Source organism: Ptychodera flava, chromosome 15, assembly GCF_041260155.1.
Source record: "Ptychodera flava strain L36383 chromosome 15, AS_Pfla_20210202, whole genome shotgun sequence".
In the NCBI taxonomy this organism is placed as follows: Eukaryota; Metazoa; Hemichordata; class Enteropneusta; family Ptychoderidae; genus Ptychodera; species Ptychodera flava.
The window spans coordinates 11762497-11782639 of record NC_091942.1 but is presented as its reverse complement, the minus strand read 5'-3'; the positions used below and the strand labels follow the sequence as shown (position 1 = coordinate 11782639).

The 20143-nt window shown below is 37.5% G+C and overlaps 1 protein-coding gene across 4 annotated transcripts in view; it reads right to left on the bottom strand.

The window, feature by feature from the left end:
- LOC139151160 (glutamate receptor ionotropic, NMDA 2A-like) overlaps positions 1-20143 on the bottom strand; it is a 182297-nt gene that overhangs the window by 33091 nt on the left and 129063 nt on the right. For all 4 annotated transcript variants that reach the window (XM_070723751.1, XM_070723753.1, XM_070723752.1 and 1 more), the window contains exon 3: positions 15153-15902. In XM_070723751.1, coding sequence (XP_070579852.1) covers positions 15153-15902 — 750 coding nt within the window. The remainder of the gene's footprint in view (positions 1-15152; positions 15903-20143) is intronic.

Genomic DNA, 20143 nt, shown 5'->3' with positions numbered 1-20143 from the left:
CAGACTAATCTGACGCCACCAAAATCTTGCACACTGTAGTGTTCTGACGGCGATGCAATTGTGTCGTTTCTCCAGAAAATTATGACAACAATACGATAAATGTCAACGACTTAATAAATAAAATTTTGAGTCGCGAAAGGTTTTGGCTATTCCCAATAATCTACACCGAAGGCGAAAAGTTTAACAACTTATCTAAAAAGACGAGTATACGATGACGTCAAACAGAGAAAAAATCATGGGATTTTATATTTATCACATGAATAGTCTTTGTACTTATCGTTGAAGGCTTAGGGATAACAACTTTTTACAAGACTGACAAAAATGTTCATGCGATCTTTGATTTATTTACCGGGATTACTTTCTTTTGGATGAGTAAAACGAGTTATTCCCAACGAGATATGCAAATTAACTACAGAATGTGTTCATTCATAAATCAGATCAAGTTGAAATTTTGATACACCGTATGTCGAAGCGCGGATTCAGTCACGTGAACTTGTCAATTATTGTCTCACGCACAGCTGTCCGATGCCACAGCAAGCCAGATGTCGTATATAATGGCGTAACGTCAATATTAATCATGTACAAAATGTAACGATAAAATTGAAACAGTCTTTCGCATTCAAAGGAGGTGTCGAAGCTTTTATGAAAGATCTCAAGTAGTCGATCTGGGTGACCCGAAAAGGATCATTCGATAGCAACGGCGCAAGCGTGTATATACATTGCTAACCTTGACTGTGACTACCGCCATTCCCGTTATGTTTCTCGGCACGGGTGCAAACTTGTCGATGTTTTACATCTTGCGGTCCTACACACTCTGTAGCGCCAAATATCCCCTCACGTCGATGGTTTCAAACTTCAATCTATTGAACTTGACGGGCTCAGAAGTGTTGTAGAGTATCAACAAAATACACGGCGATGGAGAAAATGTATCGTCGTTCGTCGAACCATGAGGGTAGAGGGGAGTGTCGTTCTACGTCCAAGGTCGACTGATAAGACATAAGTGCATTCAGTGTCGCTTTTCTGCAGATCATGATTAAGGCATTGACTTTATTTACCCGATGGAACTAAATGTAGCACGCTGTAAGGTTTCCATTTATCGAGAGGTACGACAAACGCAAAGAGCCATATACGTACGACTCGGGTGTACGACCGGCGGCGATTGTACTCAGCTCAGTTAGCGGTCGACCGATCGCATCGCATACTAATTCACTGACTGTGGACCGTAGGGCAGATCTCAGGCACCTCACTGAAAAAGGATTATCGGGAACAGATAAAGCTTTTGCGATTTGAAATTGTGCCGGGTATACCTTCAATTGTTTTATCGCATCATTCATTGTTGTCGAAATTTTCTGCAGAAACGACACAATTTCGATCGCGACAGATTGATATTTTATTTTTGCTGGAAAAAAGTTCCGGTCTATGACGTAGAACACGTGTGACACGGACTTTTTATACGTCCTGTTCTATGTCACACTTCTTGTGACATAATACGCAAGACATCACAAATCTTTTGTCCCTCTAACGTCCACTTTGCTCTTTGGTACGCAGGAATCGCTATGTAGTAAAAACACCATAGAACATTAAAAACGTCAACCAACTTGAAAGATAGACCACAGGACTTCAATGAAAACTTTGTTTTAGCATATTTATGGACAAACGGAACTTCGATAACAACGAATTCGTAAATAAACAATATGAAGTACAAAAATTAGGGTATATTACACGCCTTTAAAGTATAAACAAGGAGATCGCATTGGTTAATCATATAGATGTATGAAAGCTATGCTTGAGCATGTAGAAAGACACTACCGGCTGTCGCGATATTTTTAAATGTGTTGGTAATCTGCATTTATCGTTTTACAATTAATATTGTTGGAGCAATACGCTTTGATCAACGTTCTAACCTTACTTAATATTTTCATAAACATGGATTTGATCCTGAATATACGTTCACTTGCTACATTAAAAGGTTATTCCATTTAGCCATTTGGTTCGATTACCTGAACATCGGACCTTTCGAAACTCTCCGAGGTCTCGAGGCAAATTTTATAGCTGGTTATAGCGGTCTACTCTTGGCTGGAATTGTCAGTTTACTGTCCCTTAATTTCCCGTGGCAAATCTGTATCTTGATTTCTACTTGGTTATGACTGGCAAAACGGTATACACTGTATCATCACACCCCTCAGAATCAATACATAATTAGTACATTACAATACATTAGTGATTTTAGACATCACAAAAAACCGTCCAATAATATGTCATTTCGGTCCACTTTAAGTACTTTATTCAATTTGGATAGTTGATGATGCTACAATAGGAACACAATTATCTCGCACAAGTCAGTATTAAATATCAAAATCGATAATTGCCTTTTCAAATACAATCTAATAGGCACGATTGGGGCTATTTGGATTCTTGCAACGAGGTCAAATTATTGTTTGAGTTTGATTTCAATGCTTATGGTACAGAAAAGGTTATAGACTTAATTGACAGCATGTTATCGTCTTCCTGTGAATATAGAGGTCTTCAAACAACCAAAAGACAGACGTGTAGATCTTTGACCTTCCGTCCCGATACAACTACGCAAACACTGAATTGAAACTATGTTATCTATGTCTGCAGAGCGCGATACCGTGAAATATATGCCTACGTCAAAGCGACACGCCCATGCGAGCTTAAAGCTTCGTAATCTGTTACATTAATATTGACCACCATTCTGGTTCAGATTAAAAACAAATGTCTAAATATAAAGACATTGTGCATTTGTGTTATACGCAGTTCACTAGATTTTATTCATAATAAAACTTATATTGTGTTATGGGTGGAAGGCTTAAATACTTTTTATTCAGAATACTTTAGGAGAAAAGAGCAAGAACACATTGCTTGTCATGCAAAACAAAATTAATGAAATATTATCCAAAATGACATCTATACTATTCCTGAAAGTGAAATAATTGAGCGAAAATGCAAGTATGCAAATTTTTTAACTCCGATCAAAATTTCAAAATCGCAGCCGTCACCATTTACTTACAGATTAAAAAACTATCGTCTGGGAAAGCCGCATCACATGCTAAGCTGAAACTATCGCTTAACGGCATGTTTGTTCCTAGGCTTGACTATACCTGCTCGAGAGTGTTTTTCAACTTGCTGACGGGGCTGCATTGTTTACGGGCCATATTAACGACAAGCTACGATCATTGAATGATGTATGATGTCATTTGCATATCGCTCAAGCTCTACTTCGTTCCATTTCCTTGAAGTATTTAAGGGAGTAATTTTCTCCGAATGTTTAGAGACACTAGACTATGGTATCATCTGCGTGTGTGAGGCTACGTTCCTAAGAAATGATTAATTATTTTAACCACTAAAGGAAACGCAATGGAAATATGAAAAGTATTTGCTGTTTGCCGATGAGTAAAATGTAAACTTGTATTCAGCGTTGAGCAAATGTCTGATAACTTACGCCGAGAATCCCTTTCCATGATCACATTGCAAGTAATCTCAGGTGGTATTGAAATGATGTTCATATCGGTTATGATTAATGTAGACGTCATCCATCTAACAGAGGAAATTTGAAGATTCTCTCAAAAGATGGACGTTCAGTCGAGCTGAACAGGCACCATAAATAATTTTCGGCGGACATTGGTAACTTTTATGGATTCTCTCTGAACCTCATCCGAACTCTGACGGTAATGAGAAGTCGTATATCTTTCGCGAGATAATGTGTAAACCATAGAAATGCCATGGCAACCGTGACTGGTGCGACGGGCTGACATACGAAGCAATTTTCTTGTAAATAAATAGCTGTATGAATTTTAAGTGTGGACACTGAGGCAGATAAAGGATGGAAGTAAATCTTTAGGAAATTACAATAAAATGACAACCTCACAATCTGCAGCCTAATGGACCTTGATTTATTGTGTTCTGAAGGAAAACATTCAGTTAAAGGGGACGCCATTGGTTTGACAAGAAATGCGAAGGGGAATAATTGCGATCACGAATTGTGCAATGTTAACGTTCTGCTCATGACTTTGTTATGTCGACGAATTTAAATATGCAAAATCCACGGATGTATCACTTGTCATGTTTCTTGAATGGCCGACAATTTAAATTTATTACACATGTCAAACCAAGACGCATGATCAACAGTTGCATAATTTTACTGTCTGTAAAATATTAGACAGATATTAGACAGTTTTACAGAATGAAAGTCAAGAGAAGAAAGAAAGAAAGAAAGAAAGAATGAATGAATGAATGAATGAATGAATGAATGAATGAGTGACAGACAGAAATACAGACAGACAGAAGAATATTATTATATAGATAGATGCAGTGTATTGTCGATAAGTTATGCACACCTGGCTTTAAAAACTCTTCAATTCGATATACAATACAGCACAGTAACACTGAAATATGAACACAGAAAATAATTGAACCCGTGACCCCATTGCAGGAAGACAACTGCAGCCTTTCAGTGTGTATGGCCATTCTTCCTTCATGATCTTGCCCGACGCGAGCATCGTGTGGGAGAGGGATACAGGTACCTTTCATAATACATTGTTTGATGTCTATGAGCTAGAAGGAAGATGTAATCGGCGAAACATATGAATCATTGATTATCTCTGGTGTCACATGCGCAGTCTGAGATTCAGTAAGATCTCATGAAATAGTGAAAGCGATAAGAATCAACTAAGGGCCATATTGTGGAATACAGCTGCGTGCCCACTGGCTTTCCAACCGCTTATACTCAACGCATTGCGGCGGTTATGGGCGCATGCAATATTCATTGATGTTGAGGGAAAATAGGCCTTCCGAATAATTACAAAAATACAGTTGGTAATATTTTTGATTAATTGTGTAATTTTAAAAAGTGCATTTGACTTTTACGTCGTTAGTTATTGCTGCTGTGCAACTTCAGAGGTGCTGTGTACTTTTTAATTGATTGATAGGCCAAACACACCATGTTTTATCCAGACATATTGTATGACTGATCGCGTGACTGTTTTAAAGACTAGTGGCATCAGCAGATGAGCCGGATCATTAGCAGATTGTTATGAACCTCTGCTCAAATTTGCTCAACTTCTTAGCTGTAATGATAATAATTAGATTTACCGAAAAAATGTTATTGGATTAGTTCATATTGCTAGGCAAATTGACATGCCTTCTTCCCGGCATTCCCCACTCACAATTAATACCGTTATATTACTTTTACTAAAAGTAGCTAACCAAGATGTGTTTTCTGCCCCGAAGTCTTCCGCTCAATGACTCGCTGATTACTGTTATCACAAGACATCATTTTGCAAATTACCGAGAATGATGACAGATGTCAACCATGGCACTCCTTCCATTGACTCGGTTAAAAAGATTTACTGCCCCGGGGTGTTGGATGGGAACCTATCAAGCAAAGCGTCTCATCGGCTGGCCGAGGCGCCGAAATCGATACCTTTGAAGTCCGGCCACTAGAGGCTCTCGTAGTATTAGAGGTACATTACGGTTGCAGGTCGATTGGCGGTTGGTTTAATGGCAATTAGGATAGGGGTGACCGAAAAAGCATGTATCAGGTAAACGAGAACACTTCCAATAGCTTCATCAACACGTTTTCACATGATTTGAATAATGACCGCCACAGTACCTGAGAATGATGTTTTTGAAAATAATAGAACATCGGTCTGAACTATGTTTATATCTTTGTATTAAAGTCAGGACTCTAACACTTTTAATCAATGTTTATGATTACATTTAAATCTAATCGCACTGTATGGGTGACGTATAATGAGGCGAAATGAAAGTTTCAATACAAGCACTTATATGTTTCATTTCCCTTCCAAAACTACATGTTCTATACTTATATCAATAGATCAAAGTATGACGACCTTGGAGAGCAGAATGTAGCCATTGGAAATAGCGCTCTAACTGATAACATCAAGACTGATAACTGCTCACACTATTCCCATGCATAGCAAACAATTATGATCCATGCATATACTTAAGTTGTAGACAATCTTCTGATATGGATTATGTTAATTTCTTCTTACAGTTTTTAGGTTCACAATAAAGTGAGTTAACCTTGAGTTAACAATTTGAGTTAAATAAAGCTGATTACTGGTAATCTAAGAACTGTGTACTCTAGTCAATATATTCCTGATTTCTGATAAGTTTATACTCGCAGAAATTTGTGTTATATATACATATACATATATGTATATATATATATATATATATATATATATATATATATATATATATATATATATATATATATATATATATATATATAATATATATTATATATATATATATATATATATACATATGTATTAACACAAATTACTTCAAGTACAAAGTAATGATATCTGTTAATTGACTTCCATGCATCCCGCAATCCTCAGACAGAAGTCACTTCTGTCTGAGGATTGCTGGATGCATGACTCTTAAGTAACAGATATCATTACTTTGTACTTGAAGTAATTTGTGTTATTATTTATAAAGTTCTGCGTTAGCATTGAGCACTGTAATTTCCAACGAGGACATAAGCGTGCACAATGTTTACCACTCTAAATGCAATCATAAGAGAATAATACCCATCCCAGGAACAATGCATCGCATGAACGTCAATCGCAAACGATAAAAGTTCGAATGGTCGTTCTAGGTTCTTGAGTACTTTTCTACATACTCCGTAATTTTCGACTGTATTTTTGAAACAGAACTGAGGAACACATTAGTACAATGTTACGCGATATGGGCTAAAACTTAAACTGAGTAAGTCTTTTTGTTGATTTTAGAATGATCGGAAGATTAAAACTTCAGGTGAACTTTATCCTTTCCCGGGGGCTAGAGTTGAGTCCCCCTTTCCATACCCTGTTTTACATAAAAGCAATAACAGAACCCGACCCACCGCACCAATGCAGAGTAAATTAGTAATGCCCAAGTGTCCAAACATTGCAAAATTTAGATGCCTTATGGTGAAATGTGAAAATACGAGGATGGCACATACGACGTAAATACTGCGAAAACACAAGTTATAGGGCATTTACAAGCCCGTCAGCTCACATAACACACCGAAATTATTAGAAATTATTAGAAATTAATAGTTCTCTCGTCTAATCTAAAATTGTTGTCTGTCTCGTCGTTCTAGGTCCAGTCGGGCTGTTTACTTATTGGTCGAGTCATATAGCCAAAAGATAATAAATTAATTAATTTGACATCAGAAGGTGACGATAGGGGAACTATTTATTTTCATAACAACGTCCATCCCTCTGTACGGTTTTGTATTTCAGTATATTCGCCGTTATTTATTTCTTAACGATCTTTATATGTGTTCAAGTTACGTCAAAAAGGCGACCTCTATGTAGCAACGTAAATCAGAGAATGTTTCAAAACCATTAAGGTGATTTAAGTGCGAGAAGAATTTAATCATATCTTGAAGCAAAGCTTTCATCGACCAATCAATTCCACCTGATAACGTTATTTGAATAATGATACCCAATAATTAATTGAAACCTCCAAGACAAAGTGGACCAGAAGGATGCAATTAATTCCAACGACTGGTTTGATGTTGTTGGCGTCATGACCTTAATTCCAGAGATTTCGCGAGGGTTAGAAGTTGGGTTGGAATCAATCGTCTTTGATCAACAACGGTCGTTGACAAATTGACGATCCGCAGATATCTGCTGAAATAAGGAGGCACGTGGTCGAGCACTCGGCTAACGCCACTGAAGTCCGGAATTCCTCGGAGACTCCATGATGAATATTATGGCCTGAAGCCTATTGCCGTCTGACCACACGTACATAATTCTTGGCCACAAACAATCAATAATATATACAATACATATAGACTTGATAACCATCTCGGCTGTCTGGTCGATTGAAATTTCCAGAAGAACTGTATCATCCGTCATAAGATCCCAGCGTATCTGTGACACCATATTTCCAATCCATCCCACACGTTTTCCCATGAATTATTGATTTTCCAAATAGTTTAAAGAGTGGATTTATGTCTTATGCGCGGCATCATCTGCGCATCAATTTTAAATTTACTATTGTGTTTGTCAGTCAGTCTGTCTGTCTGTCTGTCTGTCTGTCTGTCTGTCTGTCTGTCTCTCTCTCTCTCTCTCTGTCTGTCTGTCTGTCTGTCTCTCTCTCTCTCTCTCTCTCTCTCTCTCTCTCTCTCTCTCTCTCTCTCTCTCTCTCTCTCTCTCTCTCTCTCTCTCTCTCTTTCTGGTCATGAGTAGCATCAAACGTATTTTGGCAATTCGATCATTTGATGCCTTTGCCTCCGAAATCACCACAAGAGATATTTTACTGACAGTTTTAAGTAGACCCGAAGACCAAGGCACGAGTCATATATATGAATATCCAGCTTTTCGTATACAAAGAAACTCGAGGAAACACATTTCAGCATTGTGTGACCACGTTTTTCGAAACATCTGCCATCACTTGTTGTTGTTTTGCATTGCAATCCATATATCTTTCTTTTATGATTTTGCTGTTCCAGCGCTTTTGAACTGGAGTAAATATGACTTGATTGGTTTTTGCCTGTCAATGTTATGTCTTCTTTTTCTCATCATGTAAGATTCACCACCCCTGTTAAATTGTTAATTCTTTTTCTTGCAGAGGTCCCTCCTGCGTCTATTCATATTAAAGAAAGGTGATGGGTCTTAGATGTTAAAATGGACATTAATTAAGAGAAGACATAGCGTTATATGGAAGAAGCAGAAAATGAAACGAAACACTAACCTGAAGCCACTGTTACTGACGCAACATGGCTGATTGAGTAACATCATTATATTCTTTTAAAGGTGGAAAAATATACTTATGACTCTCGAGTAAATCAAAGGTTCATTGATAAAGGATTCGAAACAATATTTTACTGTGTTTTTCTCAACATACGCTGAACACGTTGTTTATTGCATTAGAAGTTGACTTCGGCAGACCGATGGCAACATCAACAACGTTCAGGATTCACCCTTTCTTTCAAAGTATTAAATTAATTTCAAGGAGATTGCACATGGTTCTCAAGTCGGCGTCCATCTTGATACACTCAACCTGAGGTGCAGTTACACGAAGGGAGTGTCATTTTGTGGTGAATAGTCATTTTAATTTTCCAAGAAAATGCGGCAGTGGAAATGTACTTCCTGTCGGCATGTTCAAGGTTACACAACTGACACAAGACGGTATTACTTTTTTTGGAAATATGAAATTGAGCCCGGAAGATTGCCTACCAGCTTGGTGCAATTTGTGCACCGTTTTAAATCTCTGTTGACCGCTGAATTTGATATCACTATTTTCACTTTATTGCTCTATTTCTCTGTATTTTAATCAGAAAACTTCCATTGATTACCAAATGCAATGTGGCAGGTTAGTGGGAATAACCCTGCATCTGTAGATGATAGACATCTGCGACATCAAAATCGAAATGTACACCACTACACCTCCTTATATGGGCAGTGTTAATCCGGCCGGTCAGACATCGAGGGAAGATTGCTCATCACCCTTAAGGTAACAATGATCCGTGATTCTATTATGGAAAAATCTCGGACAATTCATCATGTTTCCCATTACTTGTGTTGCTGTCTCTAGTTGTTCTGCATGAATGATGAAAGATGAAATAAACAACGACGAGACGAGACAGACCAATCGCTTTGAAATTAGCAAACGCTTTCCATGTTCATGAACAAGGGTGGTATTTTTCAAACGATAACACATGGAGAGGTGATAGTTAAACTCAAACCAATGGCTCTGCGATATACCGATCAATCAATTAACTCAAGCTAACTCTATTCAGGGATCTCAGCATTTTCAACTTGTGTTTTGCTAGTTGACACTTACTGGCTAATCCACACTTTCAAAGTGACTTTCTGTGCGGTAGGGGACAGGTTAATATAAAGTTTCAAAACTTACCCGATATCAATCACATGGGAGTTGTGTCTTGTCTGCTCGCGCATTAAAGGAGTGCGTTTCACAATGGTAAGATTAAATGGGGGAGGGAAGTGAAAATATACCACGATAGGTACGTAATCTATTGTAATTTGATAGTCTCCTCTCGTGTTCCAACTCATTCCATCCCATATGTCATATATATGTCATAAGTTTCATCTGTTTTACACGCTCAGTAAGTATTATTCTACTGTGATCTTTTTCTTACTGATAATGCAAGAATTTGGCAATCGATATACATTATTTTAAAATAAGTGATTTGTTAAAGCAAAACATTAAATCTTTGCTCGATTCTCCCAGATAGCATAGTGGAAGACGTTTTAAGATTTATGTTTCTAATGTTTGCTAAATAATGCGAGGAATTCTGAGTTTCTTCTCCAGATGCTTCTTATGCAATGTTGCAATTTTTATCATCGTTCACGTCTTTTTTATTTCGAAGAAATTGAACCCATCGCAGCTTACATTGCCTATGTTTAGATTTTTGGCAAATGATTTTCAGAGGGGAGTTCCAAACTCGATTGCAATAACTGTATCAAATGTCTGACAATCGACCAAACATGTTAAAACGTAAATATATGCTTTGTATTTCTAAATGTCACAAAATGCAACAAATTAACGATTTTGGTAATGACTGCTATTTCTACGGACACCTTTGTCCGTTGCTGTAAGCCACATGTTGGAGCAACGATGTTTACTGACAAATACTAGATTGTGTCGAATAAAGGTGACTATTTATGATCGTATTTGCGTGCACCGCTGGGCGGATCTCTTGGACTTTGTGCCATTTCGTCGCTCAAGCGTTCGAATCGACCGCGAACCTACATCCTCTGTCGGTAATAAGATTGCTTTGATTAATAAATGTTTGATGCTCTACGCAGGCCTTCTTGTTTTCCTTACAGAGCTTCACTTCGCCTGAGAGGGGCGAAATTAAGAATTTATACTCAACCTAGTCGACTGAATGCACCTTCCAAATCAACATCTCTTCCAAAAGAAAAGTAAGGTAAACAACAACCCATTACAATGGCGGCGACCTGGGTATCATGGATGGTTGGAACACTTCAGGACGATGGTTATATTAGTGGAATTCTCAGTGTACATTTTGAACAAGATTGTCAAAATACATTTTCAATTTCAAAAACAAATGAGGTACCAAAAAAGAAGATTTTATCAAATGTTAAGCATCATTTTTATCTTAAAGCGTGTGTTTGTTCTATGTAAACGCAAGATATTTCCCCCATCAGTATTGCATTTGCCTGGCATTTGATTTTACCTAAACCCATTACTCCAAAATGATTATGGTCGTGGAGTATATTACAAAAGCATCTACTTTGACATGAAGTTAGTAAGTATGCACGTCGAAAGTGACAAATATAAAACATTTGCTCAAAATATCTTCTACGGAGCTCTAAACAATTATGTTTAAAAATTAATAATAAAAGTCAGGGGTTACCATGGAAATTTTGGTTCCAAAGAAACAATTTACCTGAAAGTTACCGAGATCTGAAATTCAAAATGGCTACCTACCCTGTATTAACGCAAAGGCGATAAATTAGATTTTCGTTTTTGGCAAAAATAAGAGGTTCACATTTTCCAAGAACTTCAAAATGAGGCCACACAAGTGAAAGACCAGCAAAGAATAGTGAAAATTTTAGGGTAATATCTGTCCCGAGGCGCCTTCTACCTTACGAGTTTCAATTCGTTACTGATCTAGTTGTTCGTGTACTTTATGTTTGCCCGAATCGGTGATCGCGGTTCCTTTTATGACCACATGGCGAAGTAATTCCCATCCACAGGCGACGACGTTTCATTGAATACCCTCGTCAAATATCGGATTTGAAAAGCAAGAAGCCCATGCTGTTAATAACTGCTTCTACGCATAACATGCGTCCAATAGAGCAGTTCAATCGTTGTAGATATATTAGCTAGGGCATATCGTCGTCGCATCCAAAGTATCGAAGAGAAGACAGAGTCGCAGTAAACCCAACATTTATTAAATTCATGACAGATAGGATTCAGTAAAAACTAGCCTCCGATGAGACCATTTGTCTTGCATCTGTTCACTGATTGTCAAAGTAGGTAATTGCAAAGGGGGACATTTTTCGAATATATATTCCTCACAATATCGGTTAATCAAGTGATTTGGTTCAAGTCGCTCTTCACAAAGTTTTATGAAGGTTTGGAACTGGCACCTGCGCAATGTGAACTTGATAGGGTAAGTTTGAACTCTCTACCACATCGCATTCAAAAATAAGTTTTATTCACAAATTTGCACCAACTTATATAGATATTCAACTGATTGTACGCAAGATCGTCAACAGCAGATCAGAACAAGTGAAAACCCACATTTCGTTGGGATGGAAGCCAGGTCTGAGCAAGGACCCGGGACCCAGAGTAACACTATAGGGTGGACCAGTGGTTAGGGTAACGGACTCACTATCGGAGGATGGTGAGTTCGAGACCCGGTTCAAGATCCGGTACATCAAGAGTAGCGGATTCACTGTTGGAGGACGGTGAGTCCAGACTCTATATAGCTCGGTGTTGTGCCCTTGGGCAAGGCACTTTACTCCTCAGTGCTCCATTGGGGTAGTGGGTTATAGGTACCTCATCCTGTAAATGGGCTAGCACCCGTTGGATGATGGACTAAATAAAAAAAAGCATTTCAGCATATATATATATATATATATATATATATATATATATATATATATATATATATATATATATATATATATATATATATATATATATATATATATATATATATATATGCCTGACGGGACACATCAAACAAACTTGATCTTCTTTCTGTATGCATATTGTGTAATACTTACACAGAATGTCAACACAAAGAGTATGTTACACCCTCGTTAAAACATGCATTCTCTTGCAATAACTAAATTGTCATTTAATGAAAACTATATATATATATATATATATATATATATATATATATATATATATATATATATATATATATATATATATATATATATATATATATATATATATATATATATATATATATATATATATATATATATATATATATATTGACACTCATTTTGGGATACTCATGACTGATGCCGTTATTGCCTTCAGTATGTTAAACAAGTATGTCCAAAGATTTGTCGGTCAGTTCCCGTACTGAACTTGTCTTTACGCTTGTATTTTTTCTATAAAATGGTTGCCATGGAAACGAACAAGCAACTTAAGACAATACCACGCTCACTGTCTTTTTAAGTGAAGTTATTTGAAATTTACGATGGATACAGTTTGCACGTCATCAGAAATTATCATTTGCATAGCACATCGCCATTGAAAATCAAATTGCATGGCGAAGGCCACCTCCTTATGTTGAACAATCACGACTTCACTGAAAATGACTGAGTTTATTTTTCTAAAACTACAGAGATAAATGCACAATGTAAGTGATACAGGGCTTTTTGTATTCTGCAAAAAAAAATTATGTATGAGTAATTGGGTTTGATTGTCGCATATATTTCCTCCAAACAAACTCGATTCAAGGCTACACATACATTAATAGAGAAGGATTTGCATTAATAACTGCATTGCCTGGTAGTTAATGCACGTGATCAGTGGATCTTTCTGGTTTGGTGTCCTCTTGTCTGGGGGTTTTATTTGTAAGAACGCTGAAATTTTCATTATGCCCAGAAGCGCGGAGAGAAACGCGAGACACGCGAGAGATGACTTAGTTAATGCATTTACCGCTTAGCAAAGGATTCATCCGTCCTATTCTCACGTATATAATTTTATTTGCAGTCTGCATCGAGTGCGCATTTTATTGTTATTTGGCTGTTTGTGAATACGTGTGAATGCCGAATAAGCACCTATAAGATCTTAACTAGTCGGTCGATGAATATTAAATATATCGTTTTCGTCTGCACTTCGCTACTGAAGGAAAATCGCCATTCTCGCGTCTTTTTTTCTATTTACAAACGATGAATTGAATGAAATATGAGAATAACACTCGGTAAGTTCACGTTTCGACGGGAATTTTTTAGAAAACCCGGGGTCACTGTATCGCATTGACGGCATGGTAGAAAATAAAACGAGGAGACATAATTTTAATTTTAATGCTTCGCTTTGTCCCGGATGTAGCATTATGCAAGGGCTAGAATAAAGGCTTTCATTTCAGTCTCTATCACTTTATGTTTGAATATTTCCCAATTTGCTTTTCCATTTGAATCATCTATGGCCATTTTGTTCGTCGTATGATTTTTAACTCTACCATGGTCTTTTTGTCACTTTTGCACAATGAATTATTGAAGCCAAATTGAAGGAAACGAATTGTCGAATCGCCTTCAGTTGCTGCACGCCCCTAACGAGCAACATCTTTTGAGGTTTTCTCAGTAACTGAAGAAAATAAGTCTATACATGTACCAGGTGTCCTAATTTATCATCGTGCTCGAACTACATAAGGGTGATATGGTACATTTAGATCGCTACAACTATTGAAAATGATGGGGAATTTCGAGGATTGTTACATTTATAAGCTTTCTTTTCCATGGCATGCATTCACGTATGCAAGCTGACTGGAGTGACGGACAGATACCTTTACTATAACTACACCAGAAATGGTATGAACCTATAATATTCTAGATTTTTCTTGGTATTCAAAAGTAATCTAACATTAATTGAGTAGCCCTATAGGTAAAAATCTCAAATATTAAGCATGCATCTCATCCAATCAATGTACTCATTCTTAACTTTTTGGATTCTCAAAAGAAACGGGCACAAAATCGCTAAGATTCTATCCAACTTACATCGATATTCCAAGTACTTTGTTCTACGATGCAATTTCAGCTTGTGAGCAGGTTTTCTAAGTTAACATGTCTGTGTTACAGTAACGCCAAAAAATATCTGTTGCTGGTCCATGACATTCAACAAACGTGATGCGATGGTGTGATTCTCTGTTTTCCTGTTTTTATTCCTAACAATGCTTGTTTGGCACTATTGATGCAACAGTTATTGTCTTTTTGGCATTTTTGGACATGCAATACAGGGCTGTACTGATGAGTATGTAACCGAAAAAAGACACGACGCGCAGGTCCTGAAATGACGCGCGTGCTGACCAGAAACATTTATTTTGACCTAACAGATAGCTGGAATGACAGTTTTGTGATTAGTACAATGTTTGACACATTGTAATTAATGTACACTGTAAATTATCGCAATACAATTACACTTCAACGTACCTCTTTCCACCTCCGTCTGCCGTCTATATTAATCAAGACCATCCGGGGACTTTTGACAAAACCTTCTTTGTCGAACGAAATATGTTTTTCCTCTAGCTTCGCTGAAGTAATGAACTTCTGAAAGTGATACATGGACGTGTCATTTTTCCTGTCAGGCCTACTTGAGTAGGAATCATCACAGTTTTCGTTGCCTATCACAGGAAGTGGGTTATTTGCCCTTAAATAGTCTTCAAGACCACGTAAAAACACATCCGTGCTATCTTGTACCGAGAGCTCCTTGTTGTAGTCGCGGTCATAGAATTTTACCGCCAGAGCTCCCGTAGGGAACTCGTCCGGCACGATGTTTATGTTTTCCCCCAGGGCTGGCTCGGCAAGCATCCACACAAACCCTTCCCGGAGCAGTCCAAAAAGCTTTGCATATGAAAAGACCCGCCTCGCTTCGTTGTACGAGGCGTAGACGAGGAAGATTTGGCAATCCTGGGCGGCGATGCTGTCATACTGAGCGGTGATGTTGCCGTCGAAATTCAAGGGGAACGACTGGCATACCTCCCAGGTTTTATTATGACTGGCATCGTTGCTTATCTCAGCCGATAGCGATTCCATTATCGTGATAAATTCCCTGTAGTCGGGTGTTTTCGCTGTTGTGATGGCGGAGAAGTGGTACCAGTTGTGGTATTCCAGAAACGCCATCATGGACCGGCACTGCTGAACCAAAGACGCTCCAATGTGGAGGAATGGCATAGGGTCATCCTAAATATAAAATAAACAAAAAAAGCAAAGTATATGAAATCGAGAGATTTGACCGCAAAGTTTTCCTGAATGGTATATTCATTATGCAAATTGTACTGATGAACATTGCTTGACGTTGCAAAATCAGCCGATGACAAGTCAAATGTGAAACTTCATTGAAATTGTGTACTGAGTAATGTGATGTTGAAGTGAACGTGATGTTAAAGTAGAGAAAAGCTCATTCGATAAAAAAGAACAAATTTTACATTTAAATTTTGAACAATATTAATTGGTATAGTTGTCATGAAGCGAGATGGATTATCAGAAACCGATGTATAAATTTTCTCTCGCTGAGAAATCCTCGGATTGCAAAGAAATCCAGGTGTAAGATATATTTGTATAACCTACTTCTTCTATAATGAATACTACCTTCACTGCGTCGGCTAATTCAGCCCAGAAAGACAAAGCCGTGAAATTTACATGTCTCATCATTCGATAAATCAGAATATTAATTTTATCATTTGGATATACATCTGCAAGTAAACATTATAAGATGTTATTTGCATACATCTTAGGAAAGGTAAAGGATTTTCAGGAAGTGTTGACTTTATATGATGACGTAACATTTACCTATTTAAAATATTGATTGGGTTACAAGAAAGGACGGGATTTTGGCCATCAGACAAAAAATTGGATTAATCTCAGGCAAGGCCAAAGGAAACCATCAAAATATCACAGAGTCGTTAGAAATCAATTTTCCATTTATCAATTTTTGGAAAGCGATGAAATAAATTGCATTATGAAACATTTATGGATAAGTAGATGATTGCTGGATGCCGAGGTAAAGTAGGAAATTTTACTGCCTTTTATGTCGTAATGTTAATGATAGCATCATGCGTTGATCGATCACTGATCCACTAATTTCAGGTCGAACACAGAGAGTATAAATCATGAGTTTTTGACGGCAGAGAGCTGCAAATATAAGCGCAGATAAAAGATGCACGGCATTAATTATTTCCGATAGCTGACAGCGAAGCACTGGTGAATCTGCAGAAGTGCTCGTGGCACACATATGTATCTGCGTTTCAAATTGAAAAACCATTGATAGAGCACTTTAGAGTGAGCTTACACTGTATTGAATGCTCCCGGATTCCTGTTTCATCAGACCTTGCAAGCTGTCAGTGATTGCCAAAACATTTCAGCAGCGATGTCAAGTACAGAACAACCTCGTCGAAGTTAAAAATAACTCTTCGTTTTACTTTAACTATGCAATTTGTGCCACAGGAATTATTACACTAGGTGGCGTATCATATTACGAAAAACGTTTATGAAGTAATATTTCTCATCAAAGATTGCACTGAAAACCCCAATGCACAGAAGATTTTCAAAACGTAAAGAACCCGAAGGTTTGTATATTCGCAGGAGTTTCCTGGAAACATTAAGGGGTACACATTTTGGCTGGAATCGCCAATTTCGGTCAAAATAATGAAAATCAATTGCAGTCAGAAACTTGACATTTCTGTATTGAATTTAATATCCTATTTGAGTATATGTAGAAAAACGGCAATTATATTGTGTATTATCTGCTCTGAGTAATTCTTAAATGGCAGGGATCGAAGGACTAAGACTCAAAAAAGGGGTTTAATCATGATATCACAGGAAAATCTAAATGACTCTTTATTCAAACTGACAATTTATGTACCTTATTACCAGTTTTCAAACAAAAGTATGTTTCATCATATAGTGTTTCAAGAATGAAAAATATACGTTTCACAATATTTGACCAAGCCAGAGTTATGGCGTAACATTCTTTTGAAATGTTCAAAATGCGTGAAAAAGAATTCAATAAATCCATTTATTTGTTACGTTGCTATAAATTACCATTTCTTTCTTACACAACTTACAACTACTTGTCATAGAAAACAAGTTAATATTACCAATATTTCAATATTACTAAAATTGAATGAAATTTTGTAAAAAGCAACAGGGAGTTAAAAAAGCTGAGTAACATGCATCAACTTAATCTTTGGAATTCTCGTTTTGCTCTATACATTTATTCCATAGAGGCAAAGCTTGTTAGGTCACGCTGTCTTGTGTAAGTACAGGCCGCAGAGCTTCAAAATAAATAGAAAACGTAAAGTACATTAAAGATTAAATGAAAACAATGATAAGCCATATGTAAAGTGGAATAGGATGGGAAACATTTATGTTTGCCTCGATTGGCGTCTTCTTTCCGAAGCTGTAAACTTTAAAATGCGTCCGACAGTATTTCCATAAAAAAGAAAGAGAGTTAATGTCTGACGACGCGAGAACTAGTGCGCATGTCATTACAATATCCTGCCTGATGTAATGAAAGAAGTCTTAAAGCTTTACTTATATGGCTGTTATTAGCCCCGGTCCGAGAGTGAATAAGGGTATTGACACATCGTGAAACTGTTTATGTCAGCACTAATAAGCACTACCGATTACTCAGAGGAATAATGGCGTACACGAAAAGGACTTTTAACTTTTTACAATCTTCGATTTGAACATTCTATGGCCAACAACTCTAAAGATCGATAGCTTTTCTGCGGCTGGCATTTAAAGGTCGGTATGACGGGATGATGGTCCTCAGAGAGAGAGGGCGCACATTGATGTGACCTTTACGATTAGAATACGAGTAAAAAACGGTAAAGTTCGCTCTGCGGTTAAGATTCATATGTCAAACGATGTAGTGGTGGAAGTGTGTACTTAATAATACGAAAGACATTGATGATGATTTTTTTAAAAAGCACGATCAAGTATTTACTGGTCTTGTGCAGGACCGCAGGAGAAGCTGTTAGGCCTACTTATGAGGCTGTATCCCCAACAGGACGAGAATGGGCCTGCATAAAGGGAAGGTTTTTTGTATATAAATAATTCGGACGATAAAACTATGCGGAAACAAAACTAGTTGCCAACAGCTTGTCAACAATGCTCACATGTCAGTCATTTAATGTGCATTGAAAGGGGTCGTGATTTGATGGGAAAGAGGTGAATCCACCGTCATCATAAATTTAGGTCGTCATGTTTGTTGATGCGCCTTCTCTCTCTCTCCCTCTCTCTCTCTCTCTCTCTCTCTCTCTCTCTCTCTCTCTCTCTCTCTCTCTCTCTCTCTCTCTGGCGGCAACATGTTGATATTTATCTGTTTCGCACTTTCAAAGAACACTGTGCGAGACACCAGGGCTCTTCATGTACAGGCATAAAATTCATTTGCGAAAAATAAAAAATTGCACACTAATTCGGAACGGTATCTAATCACAACTATGAGCGAGCACATTTGAAACACTTCTCAGGATTCATGATCAAATGATCCATTTAATTTGTTTTTTCTTGTCATTTTCTGAAATTGGAACTCATCTATTTCAGTCAATTGACATGATAGCTTCATGATCATGGAAATTAAACACGTAAAAATACCTTTCATAGCTGATCTCTCCACTTCGAGTATGAATTTAAACGTCGTACATTCAATAAGGCCATACAGTAATAATAACGGCGAAAGTGAGGTTATTACGCACGCCGATTTCTTCAAAATTGGGAATATCGTCTTGGAACCAAGATGTCGCATTCGTGTCTCACCATGGAAATACCAAAGAGCATTCGGTGACTTGAGAAGCGCGACAGTACAGTCATTACGTTGGAAAATAAGTCTAAGATCCCTGTTGCCGCGTAGATGTTTCAAGCCTGAGCAAAACATCAAAAAGCATTGATTTGGTAAGCCATGTGTAAATCTAGGCTTGAAGCTTAAAGGAATGACATCCTACTAGCGATTTCCGAACGTAAAAAACATGGCCGTTTCGAGCGTGTTCCAAGAATCGGGCAAATTGTGGAACCTATCTGTAAATAACAAGCCTGATTGAACTGCTAAATGGGTTACTCGATTGGTTAACAGGAAAAGATGGAACGAAAACACGTGAGAGAGCTATTACGTTCAATTTGAAGGCTGAATAGAAATATCCCCTCCTTTCACATAATACCTGGTGCGAACAATGGTACTAAATTTGATCCGGCAACAAAGAGCACACATACAATTTAGCTACCGTGTTTACTCAAATTTAGAGGAAATATGCGGTACGCCGTTTGCAAGATAATACGAACTAGTGTTTGCACGGTTGCGGGTCAAGCAAATTTCGATCTCCGAAGAACGCTATATATAATAATTTGAGAACTCAAGTCGATCGGCACTTTTGCGGTTCTTTAGTTAGAGCTTCCTGGGAAAATGAGGGTGAAGGAAAATATGA